The sequence below is a fragment of the Ostrea edulis genome, chromosome 4 (genome assembly GCF_947568905.1).
Source record: "Ostrea edulis chromosome 4, xbOstEdul1.1, whole genome shotgun sequence".
In the NCBI taxonomy this organism is placed as follows: Eukaryota; Metazoa; Mollusca; class Bivalvia; order Ostreida; family Ostreidae; genus Ostrea; species Ostrea edulis.
In genome coordinates, this window is record NC_079167.1 from 88045110 (window position 1) to 88067771 (window position 22662).

Consider the following 22662-nt stretch of genomic DNA (forward strand, 5'->3'; position numbering starts at 1 on the left):
ACTACCAAATTAACAATGTTAGTGTGACAAATGGAGTTTCTTTATTGCAATCACTAATGTGACAAATGGAATCTCTTTATTGTTTCAGGATCAGAAATACCTGGAGGAACAAAGCATGTTTTTGTACACACTGAAACACATGCCGTACAGCGGCTCCAAATCATGACCAAAGCACCGCCCATCAGCTCCAACAAAACCAGATATTGTCATGGTGGGACAAGATCAGGCGTCTCCAAGACATCCCTATAGCAGTTGTGCTTGAAGTGAATCATGGCATCAATAATTGAAATCTCTGTCAATGGAATTTTTACCAAGAGGACTGCTGTTTTCAGTGACTATAACATTTCTCATTTTATAACTAGTCTGTGATAGTCAATTTTACATTTTACTGTACTTTTATACATTTGTATGTAGGAAATAGTCATGTAGAGTTTGTCTATGAATATTATGTGGCATGTTTTTGTTCACACATTTTGCTGTACCATGTGTTTTCATTATTTATGATGGGGAACACAGTAAAAGAAAGGAAACACTGAGTGTGTAATGAATGCAAATCTTAAAACACTAAAAGTGGCAGGAAAATGTCAAAACACAAAGTGGCAGGAAAATGTCAAAACACTGAAAGTGGCAGGAAAATGTCAAAACACTAAAAGTGGCAGGAAAACGTAGCTTTATGATGCAATATTTATGAATCTAAGTCTTATATCAAATTGATAATAACAGCAGAATTGCATTAGGATTCGTGCACAAAACTTGTGCAATTTTTAAACAAAATCTGATGGCTGTCCATTTTTGTGGGAAAAAAGATCATACATGGTTCTCCATGGAAAATGTGTGATATCCAGGAAAAATATTATTTTGGACGTTTTCCAAGTAATTTGAATGCTGGACAGATGGGATCATATTTCTACACAATGTAATTTCATTCAGGTTTCAAAATCCTGGCAACTTTAATCAATTTTCATTCTGATTTTAAACACTCTCGCTGAATTGAATTCAAAATAAAACAAGAGACAGTTTCACTGCAAAACCCTGGATGAACAGTCCTTCTTCCCTAGAGGCCATCCTGCCAGCTTCTAGCTCTGAATGAACTAATTAACAGTCCTTCTTCCCTAGAGGCCATCCTGCCATGCAGTGTCTAGAAGAGTATCCAAAGCTTCTAGCTCTGAATAAACTAACAGGTTGAAATAAAGGGTCTGCAAGTTTTTGGAGAGGCATTGAAAAAATTAATTTTTGTCATAATAATTTTTATTATCAAGTTTTACATAGAAATATATAGGGAAAATCTTTATTAATCTTCTCAAGAACCAATGAGCAAGAAGAGCTGACATTTACATGAAAGCTTCCTGACATAGTACAGATTCAAGTTTGTAAAAATCATGGCCTCCAGGGGTAGGTTGAGGCCACAATAGGGACTAAGATTTTACATGCAAATATGTATGGAAAGTCTTCAGATATGGGCCAAGGTGACTCAGGTGAGCAATGTGGCCCATGAACCTCATGTTAAATAATCTTCTCACTGTTTTCTTTTACATGCAAATGTTTTCAAGCATATAAATAAGGGAAAGTTGATAACTTTATAAAAAATTAATCTATTTAAAATAATTATGTACAAAAATAATATCTGAAAATTGGATCATACAGATTTAAGTCATTGTAGTCATGACTGACTTGACCTTTGATATAAAACAGTGAAAGCATCCACTGTGCTGCCCCGAAATATTTTGAAGAGATTAATAATAAACAACACGGAAAATGTGCATAAAAGATAGACCTTCTATCAGTTTATTAATCACAACAGTAAATAGGTTCTAACTACAACAACAATTTAATCGTTTCTCAGCTCATGAACTTTGTCATTTTAAAAAAAAAAATGGTCAAACATCATTATCTCAAATTCGATGGGGCCCGAGAAAAAACTTTTGAGATATTGGAAGGTTAAAATGCTGGAAGAAAAAGTAGTTGGGACTTCCGTATTACGTCAACATATCCACGGGTATTTGAGATATCGATGTTCGAGATACCAAACTTCAACAGTTTAACTCTTTTATGTTTAAGAAAACAGCGAATCATCAAAGTACCAGAGAAAACTCATTATCCACAAACAATTTATGTTTAAGAAAACAGCCAATCATCAAAGTACCAGAGAAAACTCATTATCCACAAACAATTTTGACATGCTTGTAATTATTGTATGTGTACATACAAATATATCACTAGACATCTGGATGTTTTAGCGAAAGTTAATCAAAAAATGCTATAGATTTATTTTTATGTATCTTCATTCTTGCAAATCATTACTTATCATGCTACATGTATCATAAGTATTTTCTAAAAACTTATTTTCATGAAAAATAAATTGCTAAAAACAATCTACTGGAAAACTAATCCGATTTACAATAGTTTTCATATTTTGGCACAGTCAGAAGTGCACCCATATCTGATCAACACCAACACACAGAAGTGCACTGGTGTATCATAATTATGCAGTTGGTTCACCTTTTCCTCTAATGCCTATTAGGTGAATCTCAGTGGTTTAATAAATGCATAAATTGAGTACAATAAATGTATCAAGTGATGGGATAAAATATGTCATTTGATTGACAAAAGTAATATTTTCAAATTGGCAAAATACTTAACATTCTTAAAAATTAACAAAATATCTTAAATGTACAAACGACTACATATAAATTGTGGGGAAAAAATCATGAGGCTGACAAACTGTACTTCTGTAAGACTTACAACACTGTAATTGCATAGAGTTTAAAACAGTACTCGGAAAACCGTACAAAAAGTGGCTATACAATGGAATTACATTGAACATGAGTATTTTGTGTTGTTAAGAGGTTGTCCATGAAAATTCAAGCAGAGGATGGCAAATCAAATTTTTGGGCCCACCATATTTTTAATAAATTCAGAATGAATTGCTCATAATGTTAAAAACAAATCGATTTCTAACTCATGTCTGTAACATCTAAGAAAAGTTGCTAGATGAATCATTATAAAGGGCAGATAACTCTTCACTGGACAGATAAAAATTTCCCAATATATTGTGATAAAAGCAAACAGCTGATGGGCACCGATATGTCATGTGCCACCCATGTAACAGTGCCTGATTTTCTGCATGGATCACCTCTTATGTTTTACATCAGACTTCAGATTATTCTGCAGACAAGACTGATGGTGCACAACATTATCACAATTTGTTCACACAAAGCAACTGATTGAAATCAGACTCGCACAAGTCTATGCACCAATAATTTCAGCTACAGATAGAACAATATTCGTTGTAGTCAAACAACATTTAAAAATAAACAACGATTCTCAATTATTTAATCAAGGAACGAACTACCTGTGATTTGTCCACTGAAGCAAATGCATCTTCACAATGTTAAAGTTTTGCTGTTGCATATTCACAAAACCTTGACATTGTTAAAATAAAGTTAACATTGAAGAAAACGATACTCCTTAGTAATCCTTACTACATTAAGGAGGAGAATAAGTTACGGAAAGTACAATGACATTTGTGCCCAGCACCTGGGAATGTGTGTTTTAATTATATCCATCTTCACCGAAAAAAGATGTTAAAAATTCATGTATCTATTTTAGAATGTTGATGTATACCTCATTATTTACCAAACAAATAAGGATGTACCACATCTTCAATGAGTACTAATCTTTGTTAAAGCAAATCAGTAACTTAAACATCTGCTACAAAGAAACCCATTTCATTAAAATACAACATCTATGCAAACAATGGAGACAGGAAGCCATTACATCCTAGCAACTTTTTTTATACATGCTCAAAGCAAAGTCAGCGTGGCCTTCCTGGCCTGGTATCAATTCAGTGAGGATACACTGATTTCTCATATCAAAAAAGTCTTCATGTTTAATATGTACATTTCTATTGTTTTTGCCTTCAATATCTTTACCAATAGTAATGATAGCCATTTCCTTATGAATGTGACGCAGTTGTGCACAATGTGTGTACAAATCTCGATAGGCTTACTAATAGTGCATCTATTTTAATGGCTAAGAATTCAGATAGGAATGTAAATATAAAAAAATAAATTTCAGTTTTGAAAATACATGAGTGTATGAACTGCAACACACTTTCAATCGAATTAAAATTAGATCCTTTGATCCGCTCACGTATATCGCTACATGTGAGTGGATCAAAGGATCTAATTTTAATTACATTGGCATACTTTTTATGAAGCGCTAAGTATTCTGGCATGAAGAATTGCTGTTCTTACCCTCGTGTATTTTCAGAAATGAAATTTATTTCTTAAAAGTATCATCTTGTACATCTAAAACTTTGAAACAGATCTTCTATACAGTCTGTGTCACAGAGAAACAGTCAACTTTATCCTATAAAACTTTGGTTCTTGAAGAATAAAAATTTTTGTAATCCAATAAAAAGAAGTTCCATTTTACATAAATGTATTAGTAAAATTCAAAAATCTTATTACTCAGCTTGAACAACATTATATTTTATATGCTTGTAGCACAGAAGAGCATAGCATGGCCATTCTATTCATTGATATATTTGCATCTTGGTCCTTTCATTTAAAGAGTAATATAATAGGTTATGTATATATTGCATCCTACAATTAATGCCCAGTTTTACATGATACACTGATGGCAATACAAATTTCACTTGATACAAAAGGCAGTAAATATGGGACAACCTTCCACGTACCATCTTCACAAGCCAAGTGTCCAATTCGCTTACTCTCATCTCCATCTAAGGGGGAGATGAGAGGAAGCGAATCGGACACTTGGCTTGCGAAAATGTACATGAATTCGCAAACATCCAGAAAATGTTTTCTCTCACATTTCATGTCGAACAGTAACAAGTACATAAATAATACTGCTTGCTTATCTGAATAATGGATAGATGATGGAACATGTCTGTACTGATGTACATAAAACCTGATGTACAAATGTATCACAGCAATGTCATGGAAACGTATATTTCTTCCTTATACAATAATTTTATACAAGAGTTTGGAAAAAGCAATGCTATTCAAACAACTGACTTACATCATCCTTCTCTGCACACATACAACATAAATTAACTTTCTTTCACATCATAAATTATATACACTGGATCTACACATGGCGAATACCTTTCACACTCAATAATCAATCAAATTGGTTAAGAGTGTTAAACTGACATCCACGCTCCTTTGATTATGCTCCCAACACTAAACAATTTTTATGTACTTGATTTCTAACAAACATTTTAAGACTATAATGGTCCCTAAATTCAAAACTACAATGATTCGGTCCATGCATTTATGTATTGATATAAATACACATGCACGACCTCCATTATCAAAATAGATTTTAAAAGTCACTAAAATTCAAAAAGTGGTGTATAATTCCCTGTTTTGTCAATGTATGTTTTATATAACTATACAACAAGTCCTGAAATATTTGTAAATTATTTGCACCATAAACCAACTCTGACAAATAAATTTCTTAGAATTTTGACCACAGAAAGGAAAACTGGCAAAAAGACTTTCACAAAAAGTTTCCTTTTTGCCCACATATTTACAATTCACATTCACAAATAGGATCTTTTATCCATTAATTTAATAAAACTATAAAATAAATAAGCAATATGAACACATTGAATATCACAATAAAATGAAGTGAAAGCAATTTTTCCACATTCTCCCTCACAAAACAATACAATAATTTTACACACATCACATTTACTACAGCTACACAACCATTGCTATCCCAGAATTCAAAGCAAAGTCTCTATCTAAACTTGCAAAGGTCAAGAAGAGTTCATATTTCTAAACCAGACTAAACTATCACGGATGACTTGGTGCTTGAGCTATGACAGAATGCGGTACTGCATAACTCTTAATTAATTAAAATGACCTATCACAAAAAGTGACTTATTGGACCCCCATTATTCTTGCTATCCCAGGGAGCACCTGGCCCTGAACTGGACCATAGTCCACATGTTCACCATCCACCATTATATTGCCTTCGGTTCCAAGTGGCTCCAGACGGAATGCCAGAACTTTCACCATTTCCACATATGGAGAATTCACGTGGTCTCCTGTTTCAAAAGTCAGGAAAAGATTGACAAGAGCAGATTTGGGAATTCCAGCCTTGATCATCAGAAGATGAATCTGTCCATCATTAAGTTTGGATTCAGGCGAGGCCAGATTGTCCGGTCCTAAGTATGGCTGATACAGAGCACAAGCTGTGATAAATTCATCCTCAATAGTGACCCAGTTAGAGGGAACCTCCTCATCCAGAGGGGCTAGTAGAGGCGCCTGAAGAGGTGAGCCATCATTGTTCAAAGTATGCACCATTTCTTCAAAAGTATTGTCACTTCCAATGCTTATGTTGTCCTCTTTCACGTGATTACCATTTGGAATATTAGAAGTAAAACATTCATTTGTGTCATCCAATTCAAACATAACATTGTCATGCTCTTCAAATGCTGATATGTCTCCATTTGTTTGGCTGTCTAGACTTTTGCTGATGCTCTTTACAGCAGGCATAGATTTGGACCTAAGTCGTTGTAGGGAATGAGCTGAAACTGTATCGCGGTACACACCTTGTACCCCTCCTTCGTAAACCGAAGAACTGATATTGCTTTGTGTAGTTGAGTTCTTAATTGTAAATCGTCGAGGTCGAGAAAAGTCCTTTGCTCTCTCTCTCTGACTTTTAGCATGGGGATCATACGTGGTCACAGGGAGAAAGGAAATTTTAGCTCTGTATTTTCGAAGACCTGGAAATAAAAAAATGAAGTAAAGTCGTTTCAATATAATGTGTTTCATTTTGTCTTTAAAATCATTGTATGAATTTGAATATAGTACAATATGAAAGATAAACTATCTTGTTAGAAAATCCAAATAATATGTCAAAGTCTCACCAAATGAATTCAAAATTTACGACAGTGATAGTCAAATGATTATTTCATGCTTTGTGAATGTACCGATATCTATGCTTTTGCTATCATTTTACTGTAAATGTAATTTAAACTCGAGTAGAGTATTTACTATCCCTTATGAAAGTGTTTCAGGTATGTAAGTTGTGGTTTTTTTGTTTTTGTTTTTACCATGTTGGCGTAAAAATCGTTTATTGAATTTGGAGGACAAATGGATGTTGGTGATTTTAAAATGTCCCCAATCTGGATGTTGTCTAATCCGGCTAAATTTTACTGCACCACCTACAGCTGGATTAGTCTAGTTTTACTACTTTATTGTTAGCTGTGACTGGGGACTAGTTTTACAACTTTATTGTTAGTTGTGACTGGGGACTAGTAATAAATATTCATTTCGCAATAAGTGTGAATTAAATGTATCTTCATTATAAACATGTTCATTATAAACTTATTTTACTGTAGTACTATACTTACTGACAACACGCTTAATGAAATAGAGCGTGAATCTAGATGCTCCAAGAATTCTCATTCGTTCACTCTCGTAGTCGATGTCTGCTATCAGGCCCCAGGTCACGGACAGGAAGGAGTACAGCTGCTGCCTAGCAGTCTGCACCAATACGAGGTCCATTGGAATCACACGGTGCTTTATCAAAACGAAGGTGGAGTGCAGGATAGGGTTCAAATCTATAGGTTCTCTAAATAAAACACCAACATCACTTAATCATTATTGCTACAGGTAGCTTAGTTCTAAAATACTGCAATATTTCTGTATGTATGCAAGTGATCGTATGTTTGTCTAAAATTAAAATTTAAAAAATTTTTTTTTATCACTGTATCTTATTTATTATAATCATAGAACACTTAACAACAAATATCCATCGACACTGGCAAAAATTTGATGTACAATCCCTTCATTTATGTGTTCTCGTTAATATGATTTTTTTTATATCAGTATCTGTTTTGTCATAGATTATGTTTCAAATGAAGCTTGAGAATTCCTGGAAAGGGAAAGGGGTGGGGGGGTGTTGTTGTTAAGTATGCTTATCCAACAACCTCACAGGTTGTGCACTGACATGTAAAATATTTCTTAAGGTAACTCCATACTCGCATTTTTATCTGATACAAGTTTAAAAAGTGTATTTACATTTGTATTTCCATTTATTAGAGATTATCAAATAAAATATATAGGTCTTCACACTTTTTTAAAAGATGTGAGACGTACATAAACAGAATCATATATCACCGTCAGAAAATTGCAATTTTCCTTAAATAACGTCATCAAAATTTTATAAAAACTGGTTATGACGATATAATAGCATTCATAACAATTTCATAAAACTGCTTCTTCACAAAAATATACAAAATGTCTGTTAAAAAAATAAAGGAAATCTATCGCATAATATACTTGAAAGAGAAATCAGTAAAAGCAGAGTTATTGCCCTTGGATTCAATATTTTGAAACTTATCATTGGTTATTCATCTATAACTTTTGAAATATTTTATTTTTAACAAGATTTTTTACAATAACTATCAAAAAAGACTCCAACAAAATTTATGTAATCTAAATAAATCATTGATTTTGCAAAATCCGATGACATCACAGGAGGGTGGAATTACTTTAACTCATAATGATAACGATCACACCCATTAATTGCTAGCCAAAAACAAAAACTCATCTGCGAGGACTTTTAAAACACGAATTTCTGTACTTGCAAATGTGGTGTCTCTGTGAATCTTGAAATCCTTCGAGCTCCCATAGAAAGTGACTATCACAGTACTTATTATAAGGTCCTCATACTTACCCCGCTAAATAGTTTATATTCAGGCAGAGAGCATTCCCAGATCCACCAGGAATACAACCTATAGGAAAGTTAATGGCGGTCCCCCAGTCATTTCTCTTCATTAAACCATTGATAACCTGCAAGGAGAGGGTTATAGGTCACCAAATACCTCTTAATGAAGCAGAAATATTTCTTCTTGATATCTAAATATATTCAGCAATACATTAATATTACCATTGTTTTACCACTAATACACTTTTTATTTTTCATAGTTTACAACTTTCCGTAATATTGTGATACACAAGATTAGTGATCCGACCTTTCAAGTTTAATCAAAATTATAAAATTAAAGGGAATAAATGTCTTGTTAGGTCAGTGACCTATTCCTAGTGGTCTTCATCCATTGCCGTGTGTCATCCATTAACAACTGACTTCTTGACTACTACTTGGCTAATTGTCTTTGAATTCAATATGAAGCATGATAAGATAAACATAAATAATTTAATTGTGATTTTCGTAATCATTGTATCCCAGGGGCAGGGGACAAACTCCTAAAAATAGCCAAATTCTCAAAAATCCTTTCTATCCCTACACATCTTGAAAAAAAAAAACCCAACTAAATGCATGGTGAGGAACAGCACACATTACGAAAATCAGAATTTCATGTAAATATGCACATCTACACAGTAAGTCCTTATTAACTACGAAGTTACATGACATTCTGTCCAGTGGTTTCAGAGGAAGCTCCTTCAGTAATGCATATGTACATGTATATATTCAATTTTGGCCAAATTTAATTCTAAGTTCAAAAGGGGCATAATTAAAAAAAAAAATTGAATCAAAATTTCCTGTAAATCAGTAAGTCTTATTATTAATAACTACAAAGTTTCATGAAATTCTGTTGAGCGGTTTCAGAGGAGTTACGGTGACAAGATCGTGACTGACAGAATGATGGACAAGCAGATGTGTCAAAAACAAGGGGAGTAGCCATACTATTTAATAATAATTTTGAATTCTGTATTTTAAATGAATTATATGACGAGGGTGGTAATTATGTAATTTTGGATTGTACAGTTGAAGAGCACAAATTTATACTGGTGAATATTTATGGTCCAAACTCGGATTCACCAAGTTTTTACTCAAGTGTATTGTCAAAAATTATGGAAATTTATGTTGAACACCATATTATTATGGCAGGGGATTTTAATTTGATTATGGATAAAGAACTAGACTCTATGGATTATAAAAATATAAATAACCCTAAAGCAAGAATAGAAGTTTTTCATCTAATGGATACTCTAAATTTAAAAGATGTTTTTCGTGAAATGTACCCACAGAAAAAACGCTTTTCATGGAGGAAAAAATCGCCCATTAAACAAGCTAGGTTAGACTTTTTCCTTGTATCAGAATCTTTATTATCTTCAGCTATGTGTGTTGAATATGAAAATAGTTATCGATCTGACCATTCTCCAGTTCTGTTGAGTTTGAAAATTAATAATTTTATTAAAGGTTCCGGATTTTGGAAATTTAACAATTCTCTACTTACTGATAAAGAATATGTCAATTTAATTAAAGAAAAAATGAATGAAGTGAAAACTCAATATGCTTGCCCAGTTTACAATACTGAAAATATTAGATTTATAGATAATGCATCCCTATGTTTTACAATTTGTGATCAGCTGTTTTTAGATATTTTACTAATTAACAGAAATTAGGGGTAAGACTATCTCCTACTCAACATACAAGAAAAAAAGAATGACAAAAATGGAAGATGAGCTCAAAAAAGAAATCCAAGATCTGGAACAGAATTTAAATGACAATGTGTCAGATATTTTGATAGAAAAACAAAAAGAGCTAGAAAGTATGCGTAAATCTAGGATGAAAGGACAAGCTGTTAGAGCTCGAGTAAAGTGGATCGATGAAGGGGAAAAGCCTACTAAATATTTCTGTTCCTTAGAATCTAGAAATTATATTTGTAAACAAATACCTAGTATAGAAAAAGAGAATGGATCAATTATTTGTAAACAGGAGAAAATTCTTGAGGAACTAAAAGATTTTTATGAAACCCTCTATAAAAAACCAGCTGTTTTAGAAAGCGATAACTTCTCTAATAATCTTAATAAATATAATGATATTCCTAAACTGACTTATGATGAAGCACAAAGCATAGAAGGTATGTTAACTGAGAAAGAGGTGATTAATTTTCTTAAAGAAATGAAAAATGATAAAACCCCAGGCCCTGATGGATTCACATGTGAATTTTTTAAATTTTTCTGGAAAGATATCAGTTCTTTTGTTACTCGAGCAATAAATAACTCCTTTGAGAGGCACAATTTTTCTGAATGTAACAAGTTAGAGGTGATCACCTGTATTCCGAAAGCCGGAAAACCGAAACAGTTTCTAAAAAATTGGAGACCCATCTCTCTTTTGAATGTTGTTTATAAACTAGCATCAGGGTGTATTGCAGAAAGAATAAAAATTTTCCTAGATAAATTAATACATACAGATCAAACTGGATTTATTAAAGGTAGATATATTGGTGAGAATATAAGATTAATTTATGATATCATGCATTATACAGAATCCAAACAAATACCGGGGCTTCTGATGCTTATCGATTTTGAAAAGGCTTTCGATACTGTCTCCTGGAAATTTATTCAAGAAACATTATGTTTTTTTAATTTTGGTATTTCTATTCAAAACTGGATAAAATTATTTTACAATCAAATAAAGTCATGTGTCATTCAAAATGGAATTGTGTCACAATACTTCAGTCCAGAACAGGGCTGTAAACAGGGCGATCCCATATCTCCTTACTTATTTCTTCTATGTGCTGAAATACTTGGTATTCTAATACGCAAAAACAAAGATATTAAAGGCATTACTATTGATGGGGAAGAATATAAAATATCTCAATATGCAGATGACACCTCACTTATTTTAGATGGGTCTCCCACTTCCATGGATGGCATTATTAGAGTCCTAGATTACTTTGCAATAATTTCAGGTCTAAAGATAAATTTTTCAAAGACAAAAATGATTTGGATAGGTAGCAAAAAATTTTCAAAGGACGTTTTCCATCATACAAGGTGGAAATTTGATTGGAACAATAAAACATTCGATTTATTAGGAATAAAATTTAGTATCAATTTATAAGAAATGGTAGAACTGAATTATAAGACTAAACTGAAGGAAATAAAAAAAGTTATGATGCAGTGGAATAATAGAAGTCTTACTCCTTTAGGACGGTTAACAGTAATAAAAACATTACTGATACCAAAATTAAATCATTTGATACTTACAATTCCAAATCCTAAAGATGAAACCATTTGTGCTTTTGAAAGTGATTTATATAACTTTCTTTGGAATAACAAAACTCATAAAGTAAAGAAAAATGTCATAATTCAAGAATATGCTAATGGGGGTATTAAAATGGTTGACTATAAAGAATTTATCACTGCTCTTAAAGCAACATGGATTCGACGTATTCTACATTCAAATGCAAAATGGACAAAACTACTGGGGGCAGAACTAATGACTTGTATAGAAAAGATATGGGTATTTGGAATAGATTTTATCAATAATTTAAGGGTAAAAATAACCAACAGTTTTTGGATAGATGTGTTTCAGAGCTGGTCAAATATAAATTCTGCAAAAGATAAAATCAACCCAGATTTTTATTGTGAACATATTTGTTATAATCCAAATATTACTATTGGTGGAAGATCAGTATTGTTTAAAAGTCTGCATGATTTAGGGATTATATTTATTTATGATCTTCTTGATGAAAATAGTAACTTGTACAGCTTTGATTATGTACAAAATGTTTTGAAAGTTAAAATGAATTTTGAAAAATATATTTGAACTTCCTTTTAAAACAACTCAAGAATCTAAATTGCAATGGTTACAGTTTCAAATCTTACACAGAATATTTCCATGCAACTACTATTTACATAAACTTAGAATTGTTGATTCCCCAATTTGCACATTTTGCAAGAGGGATTTTGAAACTATTGATCACATATTTGTAGAATGTCCATGTGTGAAAGAGATCTGGTACGGAATTGAAGAATGGCTTTGCGAAAAACTGGACAGGCATATTAGTTTTGATAGACAAGCAATTCTTTTTGGAAAATTTGCTAATAAGAATGTACACAAGGTGGAAAATTTGATAATTCTGATGATAAAGCAATATATTTATATTAGTAAATTCTCAAGTATAAGCAAATTAAGTATAGATGCATCCAAAAAAATTGTCATTGATAGAATTACAGTTGAAAAACTTTTCTTGTTGAAAAACTGCAGGTATAGGGAGTTTGAGAGATACTGGCAAAATATTTATGATAAATTATGATTGTATTAAAAAGTTGTTTTTTTTGTTTTTGTTTTTTTTTTTAACCTAAGATTGTGTTCCATGCCCCCTTTGTTTTATATGTTTTCTTTCTTTCTCTCTTTCTCCTTCTTTCTATTTATGAAATGTCTTTTGCATATGAATATTGATGATATTATTGTGTAGATTAAATTACATATATGTATATAATGTAAAAGTCAAATAAAAAATCAAACAATAAAAAAAACAAACAAAAAAAAAACATGACACTCTCCATAAGTCGTTGCATGAGATATAAAAATGCATCAAAGAAGATCTGGAAGGCCTCTAATAAAATTTAAGATTTTCTGACCTATGGCAGGAGTTCTGACTCTGAGGCAAGCCCAAAATGGTCATAATAGTTATAAGTCCTGTGTATAAATATTTTTTTTTTACTTTAAGTGCTAGCTGAGTGCATATTTAGCAAGAGCACAAAGGCCTCTACCATCATTGTAAATTTAAGGATCCCTGCATCATCGGACACCCACAGTTGGTCGCACTTCTTTTACCTCAGTGCAATCGAATGTGGGTTTCCAACAATGTAGGGATCCCAAGGGTAAAGATTCTGATTCAGAATAGTTATATAGTGTTAATAAAACATACAGTGGAACCCTGTTACTACTTTCATAGTTTATTAAGTTGGACCGTTTATTAAGTTGGAATTTCAAAGCACGAAACCTATAAAAAAAAAATACACATGGTTTTTACATTGCACCCTCTCCCAAGATGATGAAATTCGGTATTACAATGTCCCAATATGTGGTGGTATTGCTGTAAATTCCTAAATATAAGCGAGGAATTTATTATCGCGTAAATTCGCAAGAAACATTACTCCCAAAATAGAATTACTCGCTTTTAATTTTATATTGCCAAATTACTTGCAAAAATTCTTGATCAACAGAGCACTCACAAATTTATATTCTTACGATTTGACGTCCAGGAGTCATTTCGCGATAATAAGTACTTGTGTAAAATAAGGAATCTACAGTACCTTGTAAAAATTCTGGCCAAACCCTCCTGAATATTCAATATTATTTAGGAAAGTCACCCTATAATCAGCAGCTGACACCAGCTGGACCGCCCCAGGCCATCAGTGTGTATATTTCCTGGTCTATAAGGGGATAAATGATCAAGCTTGGCCAGTTCTGGGGAGGGGGGGTGCTAATACAGATGAATACCCTTTGTGAAAGCCATTGATAAACAATATAGATAGTGTTTATTTGTAAATTGTACTTGATTAAATATGTTTCCATGGACAGCTTGGGTATCAAAATGATTGTGTATTGAACTGTGTTATTTTGAAAGTAAAAAATAAAGCTAGATATAGAGTTTTGAGTAAAAACATTGGCTTTTTTCCAAATGATTTTATGAACAAATGTTGAATACAAACAAGTTCTTGAGTGAAATTTAACATGAACGCATTATGTAATGAAGCAGAAGTTATAGAAAATGGCATAGTGGAGACAGATTTGATGCATGTATTAAACGGAAAATTGATGAAAAAGTTTTCCGTCCAATTTTTCGTTTGATACATACATCAAATAAACAATTATAAGTTTTTGAAATGGCGCGTAGGAATATCTATATGTAACAATGAAAACAACAAAACTGGCTGTGTGTTCAGGTCAGGTAGAGTTACTGTGCAGAATTAAACGGATTATACGCCAAATTTAAGGTGCAACGGTTAAAAGTTGAATTAGATATAAAGGAAGAGCTCAAGCAGTGACTGGATGTATGCTGCATTGCGTTCGAGGAGACGTTGAACACTGGTTGTGTCGTAGGACCAGGGGATTGTGACTCGGCTCCATTTCAATATCAAGTAAAAACCTCTTCATCTAAATTGCCCTCGTTGACTGAGCCCCATATAACGCAGTTCATTTTCATGAATATCTCCCAGATCAAAAGTCGCTGCTTTCTCTGTCATGTTATCAAACTCGTAAAGCAGACGATACATACTGAGAACTCGTGTTTACAATCTGTCTACTTCTACCAGTCAGTGTCCTACGTCATCAAGTTCACTATTCTGCCACGTCATCACTAGGCCTATGTGTGTTGATTCTTTAAATCAATTTGTATTTTATTCATATCTTTGGTTGTGTTTATATTTGGTAGCATCAAATGAATACATTTCGTTTATAATGCTTGTGAAGTTGTGTGGAAATTCCCGTCCTATATTTAGCGCTAAAATTAGAATGGGGCAGACGCATTCCAGAGAAAAGTAGTCCCACGTGCTTAGTGCAGATGAAATCCGGACGAAATTTTTTTTATACAAGAAATCAAATGAATTTTTTATCCAATCAGCATTATTGTTAAGTCATCACTTTAAAAGTTATTAAATGATTTCAAAATCCACTACCATTATATGCCACAGATACTAGCAAATACAAAATTATACGGTATAAACTATTTAATTGATGAATCATTGAATGTCAACCAACTAATGAAATTTCCAGTTATGTCTTGTAGCGGTCAGCCGGGTTCAATCGCTGGTGGCCAGTTAGCTCAGTTGGTAGAGCACCTGACTAGAAATTCAGGGGGCCCGGGTTCGAATCCCGGTCTGGTCCGTTGCATTTTCTCCCTTCTGTTACAGTCTGAAATCATTATATAATTACCAGAACTTTTGAGTACCTCATATATAAGTCCATCTCCTGAAACAATGACCACGCCATACCAGGCTGACAGGTCCAGGTTCTTCATGATCTCAGTAGCATGTCCAGCACGCTCTATCAAAACAAAGGGAGGTAACTGCATCAATAATCACAAAACAAAGGGAGGTAACTTAGACATTAATATACAAAAACAAACAGCAGTAACTACATTAATATACACAAAACAAAGGGAGGTAACTATATTGATATACACAAAACAAAGGGAGGTAACTATATTAATGTACACAAAACAAAGGGAGGTAACTATCTACAATACTAAAGAGTAAAGACATATAATTTGTTTCTATTTGTTTTACGTTCCTTTGCAAATTTTTCACTTGTATTGAGATGTCGACGGCTGCAGGTGAAGTACCACAAATTTAAACCTGCACTTAGCACTCAGGGTTGTAGCAGTGAGGGTTCTTTAACGTGCCAACGCCTGCCATGACACGGGACCCCTGTGTTTAAGGTCATATCCAAAAGACCTGTGACTCTCACTTATAAATGCCAAGCATTTGGAGAAGAAGCAATCAATATCTATGTTTACATCTTAGGTTTGACGCAGCCATGGCAAGAGTGAGATTGGAGCTGATCATGACCTCCCAGTTATGAAGCTTTAACCACTTAGCTACCACATAATAAAATGACACACAAAGAGTATATATACTTAACATAAAAATTTGAACTGAGTCCTCTGATGTACCCCAACTAGAGATTATTATATAAAACTGGAAAATCTTACAAAAGGTATATATCATATACACATATTTGAGACATTTTAGCTGAATCTTATTCTGCAATTAATTTTATTCTGTAATTAACATTGCAATTTCTATAAAAAAATCTCAATGAACCCTGAATTTAAAGCATATTCACTGATTTCCATGGCAATGTTAAGTATGTAAAAACAATTAACAACAGCCATCCATGACTAAATAATGCATTTCTGTACCCTCAAAGTCCAGTACTGTGTAACTCAATAGGAAGTCTGCACTCTCGAGAGTTGTTGACACACATAACAATAAACCCTAAGACTGAATTATGCTGTGTCATCCATAAAACTTCTCATATCAGAAAAAAGGAATATTGTGTTACATAGTTACTATCAAGCAGTTTCTAGACCATCTATCACTTTGATGAGGAATTTTTTATTATAATTAAATTCACATTCTTAAATTTATCACTTTGATGAGAAATTCCTTATAACTATAGAATCACATTCTTCCATTTAAATAAGCTACAAAATCTTTCTCCAGTATAATATTTCTCATTACAGTTAGAGTCTTGTTTACTTGGTGGTATTGTCTTTCGTGATTTGATATTAGGTAAAACAGCTCAATACATCATGATAATACATGCAATACATCATGATAATACATGCAACACATTTTGCCCTGCAGTTTAAAAAATACAAGAAGTATTTCGTGTCTCAAATACAAGACACTACAGATTGTGCGATCTGAACCTGTCAGGTTTCTGTGTGAATTTTGTAAATCCACAATTATCCGAAACCTTTAGTAAGAGGATGCCTTCAGTGCCTGCAATACTAACCTGTGATGACCATTTTGAAGGCAACGTCTGCCTCCTCTAGCATATGGGACACTCCATTCTCAAAGATCTGGCGAGCTTTCCCGGGGCCACTAAAGGGGTTGATCAACACCAGGAGTTTTCTCTGAAGGGGTGCTTCGCATATCTGTACATCTGGAATAGTAATAAAGGATTTAAATCTCAGAATTTCTTACGAAATGAAGTTATCACTTCAGAAACATATTCAATATCACATTAATTCACCTCAAATAGACAGGCTGATAAAAACACATGATCATTATTGAACAGGAAACCTTAAAATAACAGAAACAGCCTCTCTACCATTTTAATACATAAATAAAAACTTTCACAGTAGAATATTGGTTTATTTCAGGAATTATAGGAAACACACATATCAAAACTTTGCACAACCCGGAAGTTACACCCCTTGCCTGCCATCTTGCTGTCCAAAAATCGTAATTCCCTACGTTGGCCTTTGCAATTTTCTGATCTGCAGCTTTGACATTCATTATTTTTCCATCAAATGCAGTCAACTACAATTATACCCCTGGGAAAGGCAGCCCATAAATGTGTATGAAAACTTAATAATTAGCTATAATTCACAGTAGTAACCTCAATTACATTTAGTAAGATAAAGAAGAAAAACTTGACTTATCAAAGATTGACCTTTGACTGACCCCACAAAGGGACATAATTCTCATATATTTTGAAAAATGAATTTCATATTTATATTTACTTTCAACTGTTGGAATTCCTGCATGACCATTAAAATAGATGTACTACATGTATATTTATCAAGATTTATAAGCCATTGTTCATAACAGCAATACAATCATGAGGAAATGGCTATCTGATCATTATATAAATTTGCAAAGATATCAAATGCAAAAAGATCAGAAATTAAATATTATTATAATTCTTCAACAACAGAATGATAAAATGTATCAGTCCTTCATTGTTCAAGATTTAATTGAGTATTCTTATTCAATCCCCGTGGATTGAATAAGAATACTCAATTAACTGCAAACATCACAACAGTTATTTGGTATACACCTGGAAAATTATCAGATGAGAAATTTAAACATAATTCTTGCATTCCACCATTATTTTTTTTCAAGAGATGCAGGCTAGACTTATGAGCCAAATAACTCTTTCATACTGTGATTGGACGAGTCCTGGGAAAATGATTTATTGCAATATATCTTGGGTTCGTTTTCGTGACTCAATTCTAGTAATTAGATATTGATTTATGATGTTTAAAAATAGTGTAATGAACACAGATTTACATAGCTGCATGATCCGAGTAAATGCTATCAAAAAGGTCAAGCAAAGTTTCATACCGGATTAATTAATTGGTTAATTTGCATCATTATGAAGCTTTTGTATATCATAATGACAACTGAAAGATACACGCCACATGCAGGATTTCTGCATTCACCATGCAAGTTGATCAAAGTGCATGAGCTCAATAATTCTTCAAATAGTTATGTATGCTAGGTATCCCCCCCCCCCCCCCCCCCCCCACAAATCTTCAACCAAGCAAACTAAAATAAACCCTATCAACTCAAGACAATGAAGGTCGCACAGAACCTAATACTAAATGCCCAGTACATAAACTGTGCAGTGGTTTGGTCTGTTACAAGGGCCGACTGCCTCATTGAAGTCGTCCATGCAGATACTTATAAATGAAGTATTTGAAGCATGACCATATTGGGATGCAAATTCTTCAACACAGTACTAGTCTAAGAGATTGAAATATTGGAACGGACCTGTTCCCATTTGTAATGGACCTGTTCATATTCAGAATCAAAAATACACCGACAACCTGTAACTTAGTTCCCTAGTCAAAGTATCATTGCATTAAAAGCTTTAAATTTAGTGACAACCTGTTAATCTAAATAAAGACATCAGTTTCCTATTAGCATTGTAAGCATGTTTGTCAACAATTTAAGGATGTGTGACAGATTGTCAAAGTATTGTTTACATATATATACAATTTATCATTCTAATATGTATATTGCAAATGAATGATTTCAAAAAAATTTCAATCCTGTCCCATAATTGTCAAGAAAAAGAAAACACATGTTACTTGCATGAGCTTCCATTATGATGATAGAGACTGGCCAATGTAGGACTTCTAACAATAGCCACTTGCAATGGACTTGATTATCTCCTCATAATAAAGTTTCAGGGGATATAACAAATTGCATATTTCAATGTGTCTGCATGCAACAAGAAAAATGTTGTAGACACGTACCTTATGAAAAGTACCATTTTCAATATTGATGTTTTGCTTGCTATCATGATGACAGATGGGACAACATAGAGCCCTAATTGACTGCTGGGTCAAAAGTTTTTTAATCAAGGTAACACTCAGTCAAGGATGTTAGCGTAGATCAGTTATTGTTTTAAAATATCTCCTATCGACTAATGCCATGTAGATCAGTTATTGTTTTAAAATATCTCCTATTGACTAATGCCATGTAGATCAGTTATTGTTTTAAAATATCTCCTATCGACTAATGCCATGTTCAGAGAGGAATTGCCACTCCTTGGTAGTGTTCTTTTTTCAGAAAGTTTTTTTTTTATACATCAACAACAAATGTGAAAGAAAATAACACCTTGGGTATGATAAATATTAACTCGAGATTCCTCAAACTCTTACCCCCAGCTTTTATATTGTAACATATGTGTGCAATATAAGAGCGGGGGTAAGAGTCATAGGGATCTTGGATCAAATAAATATTAGCACATATCGAGATCATTGACACTTACAAAGTATAACCATAGCAACAGAGGACATCAACACTCCTATACTCAAATTCAATGCACTAATTCTTACACAGGAGAATGACTGTAATATTATGCATAAATGTTATCAAGTAAATGAATCATTACAATTTGATGTATATTGCTTTTTCATGCTTCATTAATAGTGTGACAAATGGTAGAGGAAATACCTGTTTTTAAACCTAAATCATTGTTGTTATTGTTGGAAAAGCTAAGAATGGTTTTTCTCCATTTTTCACAGATAACTTTGTTGGAAGTGTAATCTGTATATTGCGATAAGGACAGTGTTAAAGTCAGATGTTGTCGATAGTAAGAGTTGCGAAATTTCTTTTTCCTCTTTGGACAAGAATAAACAGAAAGAATACATTCTGTGGTGTCCGAGACAATATTGGAATGAACACAGTTACATCCCTCCCTACTGTCCCGGGTATTCACCTCACTGTTTATACGGCAACCAATCACGTCTCTCAAATCTACCACACCTTCCCAATCACCGGTTTTTAAATTCACATCTTGAAATCTCAGCTTTTCACTGGTTAATTCCACAAGATATACTTTTCCAGGTTTTATTGGAATGAAAAATTTTCCTTGCAGAATAATATCATTCTGTTCCATTTTTGCTGATTGCACATCAAGTAACAAACAGAGTGTATATCCTCTTCACACAAGTACATTCAGCAATACTACAGATAATCTTAGTTACAGTGTCCCCGTGCTTCCTCAATGATATAATAATATCAAATGTGTTGTACATAAATTCCAAAACAGTCCTTGTTTCCTGTCAAGCACAGAAAAAAAAGGACAGATTTCATTCCCAAAAGTCAACAGCAGAATACATGTCCTGGTGTCCCAATCAGATCAATACCTGATCAATCTAATTTTTCACCTTCTACACTGCACGGTTTTTGAGGTTTTTTTCTGGCCTACTTCTAAGGACTCATGTTTTGGATAACAGACCAGGTACGACCAGCGTTAACCTAGGAACTGATCTGCAATCCCTTTAACTTAATGGTTCATTCTGGAGACTAGAGTTGAATATCTAGTGACTGTTTACTTTAAATCATTGGTTGACTGATCATTTCAGGATGTTTAATCCATTAGTGCGTACACAAACCAAAATTGCCCAATATCCTTTCTCTGGTTGATCAACCATTTGAGACCAGTATTTCTACACAACTACTTTTTAAAATGATCAACATAAAAACGAAAATTGGGACAAACTTCAATATGACTGATGAGTATATCCCCTGGTATTGTAACATGACAGATGATTGTGAATTTATGATCTGTGTAAATTCTTTCCCTTCCCCCCCCCCCCCCCTATATAGTACATATATATGAAAAATACCTTGTTAAAAAGCTGTAATCAAAAGTTAATTGTAAATGTGTTCATTACAAGTCCACTAAATTTCACCCATTGGTATATCATCTGTTGGGAAGATTTGCTATGTATATATATTAAAAAGATTTCTATATCTTTAAAAAAAGTAATTTATGAAAGGATGCCTGGTACATGGTATAATGAATAGATAAATTGTTTGGTTTTTTTAATAACTCTCATAAAATGGGGAACACATTTATGATACAACAAATATTTTTCATTACTTTATACATGAATGATTTAAACAGCACAGATCGCTTCCTCTTGGAAATTAGGTCATATTAAAAAACAACTGTGGATGTAATATCCTGTGAACAGGTTGTCTGTATCTACACATCCCCCACACATTTTAAGTATTATCAAACATAATCATTTGACAATAGGTTGTTGAAAGGGCAGGTATCAAGGTACTCCTTTGCCAGGACAGAACATGTTCTAGAAGCTTATAGATCCAGTGGAGAAACTAGATAACATACATTTTTTTTAAGGAGGGATGACACAATTTCATAATGGCTGACATCCTTTCTCAATATAAGTATCAGTTGTCACCTAGTTGGTAAATTTTAAAGTTTTCAGTTGCAAAATTTCATCAAATGAAATTTTCTTTAAATACATCTCCTTAAAACGTGCTGTTCTCTGCCTTAATTATTATAAAAGCTTGATGAAAAAAGTAAACTATCACTGTGTATTTATCAAATATTGTTCTAACTTTGAAAAACTTACTGCAATGAATTATCTGATTACTTAAAATAATGAATATATGCATATCTTGTTTGAACTGTGAACTAACATGGAGATGAATATCAAAACACCATAGAAATGTGTATGTGTATTGACAAAATTATGTGTGTAACCTAACACTATATACACAATATAATAAGTTCATCGTTTGCAATGTTTAAAATGAGTGTTGTCCATTTAGCACCTGCCCATGGTGACCTTTGCATGAGAATGACTATCAATGTGTTTAGTTTAGCTGATAATTAATTGTGTCAAGTTGTAGGTATTCATTGGGTCATATGGAGGACTAGTCTATTTTTACTATATGATGCATAACACACATTACTTTCTATGTTATAACGGATCTACAGACTGTTTTTAAGACTGCACATTGACTTATAAATATTGATTTTATACATGCACATTTCATTACATACCTGTATATATATTTTATCACTACCTGTACAGTGTAATTTTCATTTCACCTTATCATCAAACATCATTGA

General features: G+C 33.1%; 2 protein-coding genes across 5 annotated transcripts in view; one reads left to right on the plus strand and one right to left on the minus strand.

Moving 5' to 3' along the window:
- The window catches only part of LOC125668493 (fas-binding factor 1-like), a 36439-nt gene extending 35958 nt beyond the window's left edge, over window positions 1-481 (plus strand). For all 3 annotated transcript variants that reach the window (XM_056164138.1, XM_056164136.1, XM_056164137.1), the window contains one exon: window positions 89-481. In XM_056164138.1, coding sequence (XP_056020113.1) covers window positions 89-166 — 78 coding nt within the window. In that variant the 3' untranslated portion in view covers window positions 167-481. The remainder of the gene's footprint in view (window positions 1-88) is intronic.
- Window positions 482-1755: 1274 nt separating this feature from the next.
- LOC125668494 (sphingosine kinase 2-like) overlaps window positions 1756-22662 on the minus strand; it is a 28079-nt gene continuing 7172 nt past the window's right edge. Inside the window, exons 1-6 of one of the 2 annotated variants that reach the window (XM_048902708.2) lie at window positions 20226-21231; window positions 17269-17418; window positions 15698-15792; window positions 8722-8837; window positions 7394-7614; window positions 1756-6763 (exon numbers count right to left, since the gene is read on the minus strand). In XM_048902708.2, coding sequence (XP_048758665.2) covers window positions 5916-6763; window positions 7394-7614; window positions 8722-8837; window positions 15698-15792; window positions 17269-17418; window positions 20226-20670 — 1875 coding nt within the window. In that variant the 5' untranslated portion in view covers window positions 20671-21231 and the 3' untranslated portion in view covers window positions 1756-5915. Of the gene's footprint in view, window positions 6764-7393; window positions 7615-8721; window positions 8838-15697; window positions 15793-17268; window positions 17419-20225; window positions 21232-22662 lie in introns of those variants that run through there. The other variant, XM_048902709.2, reaches the window with a different exon arrangement.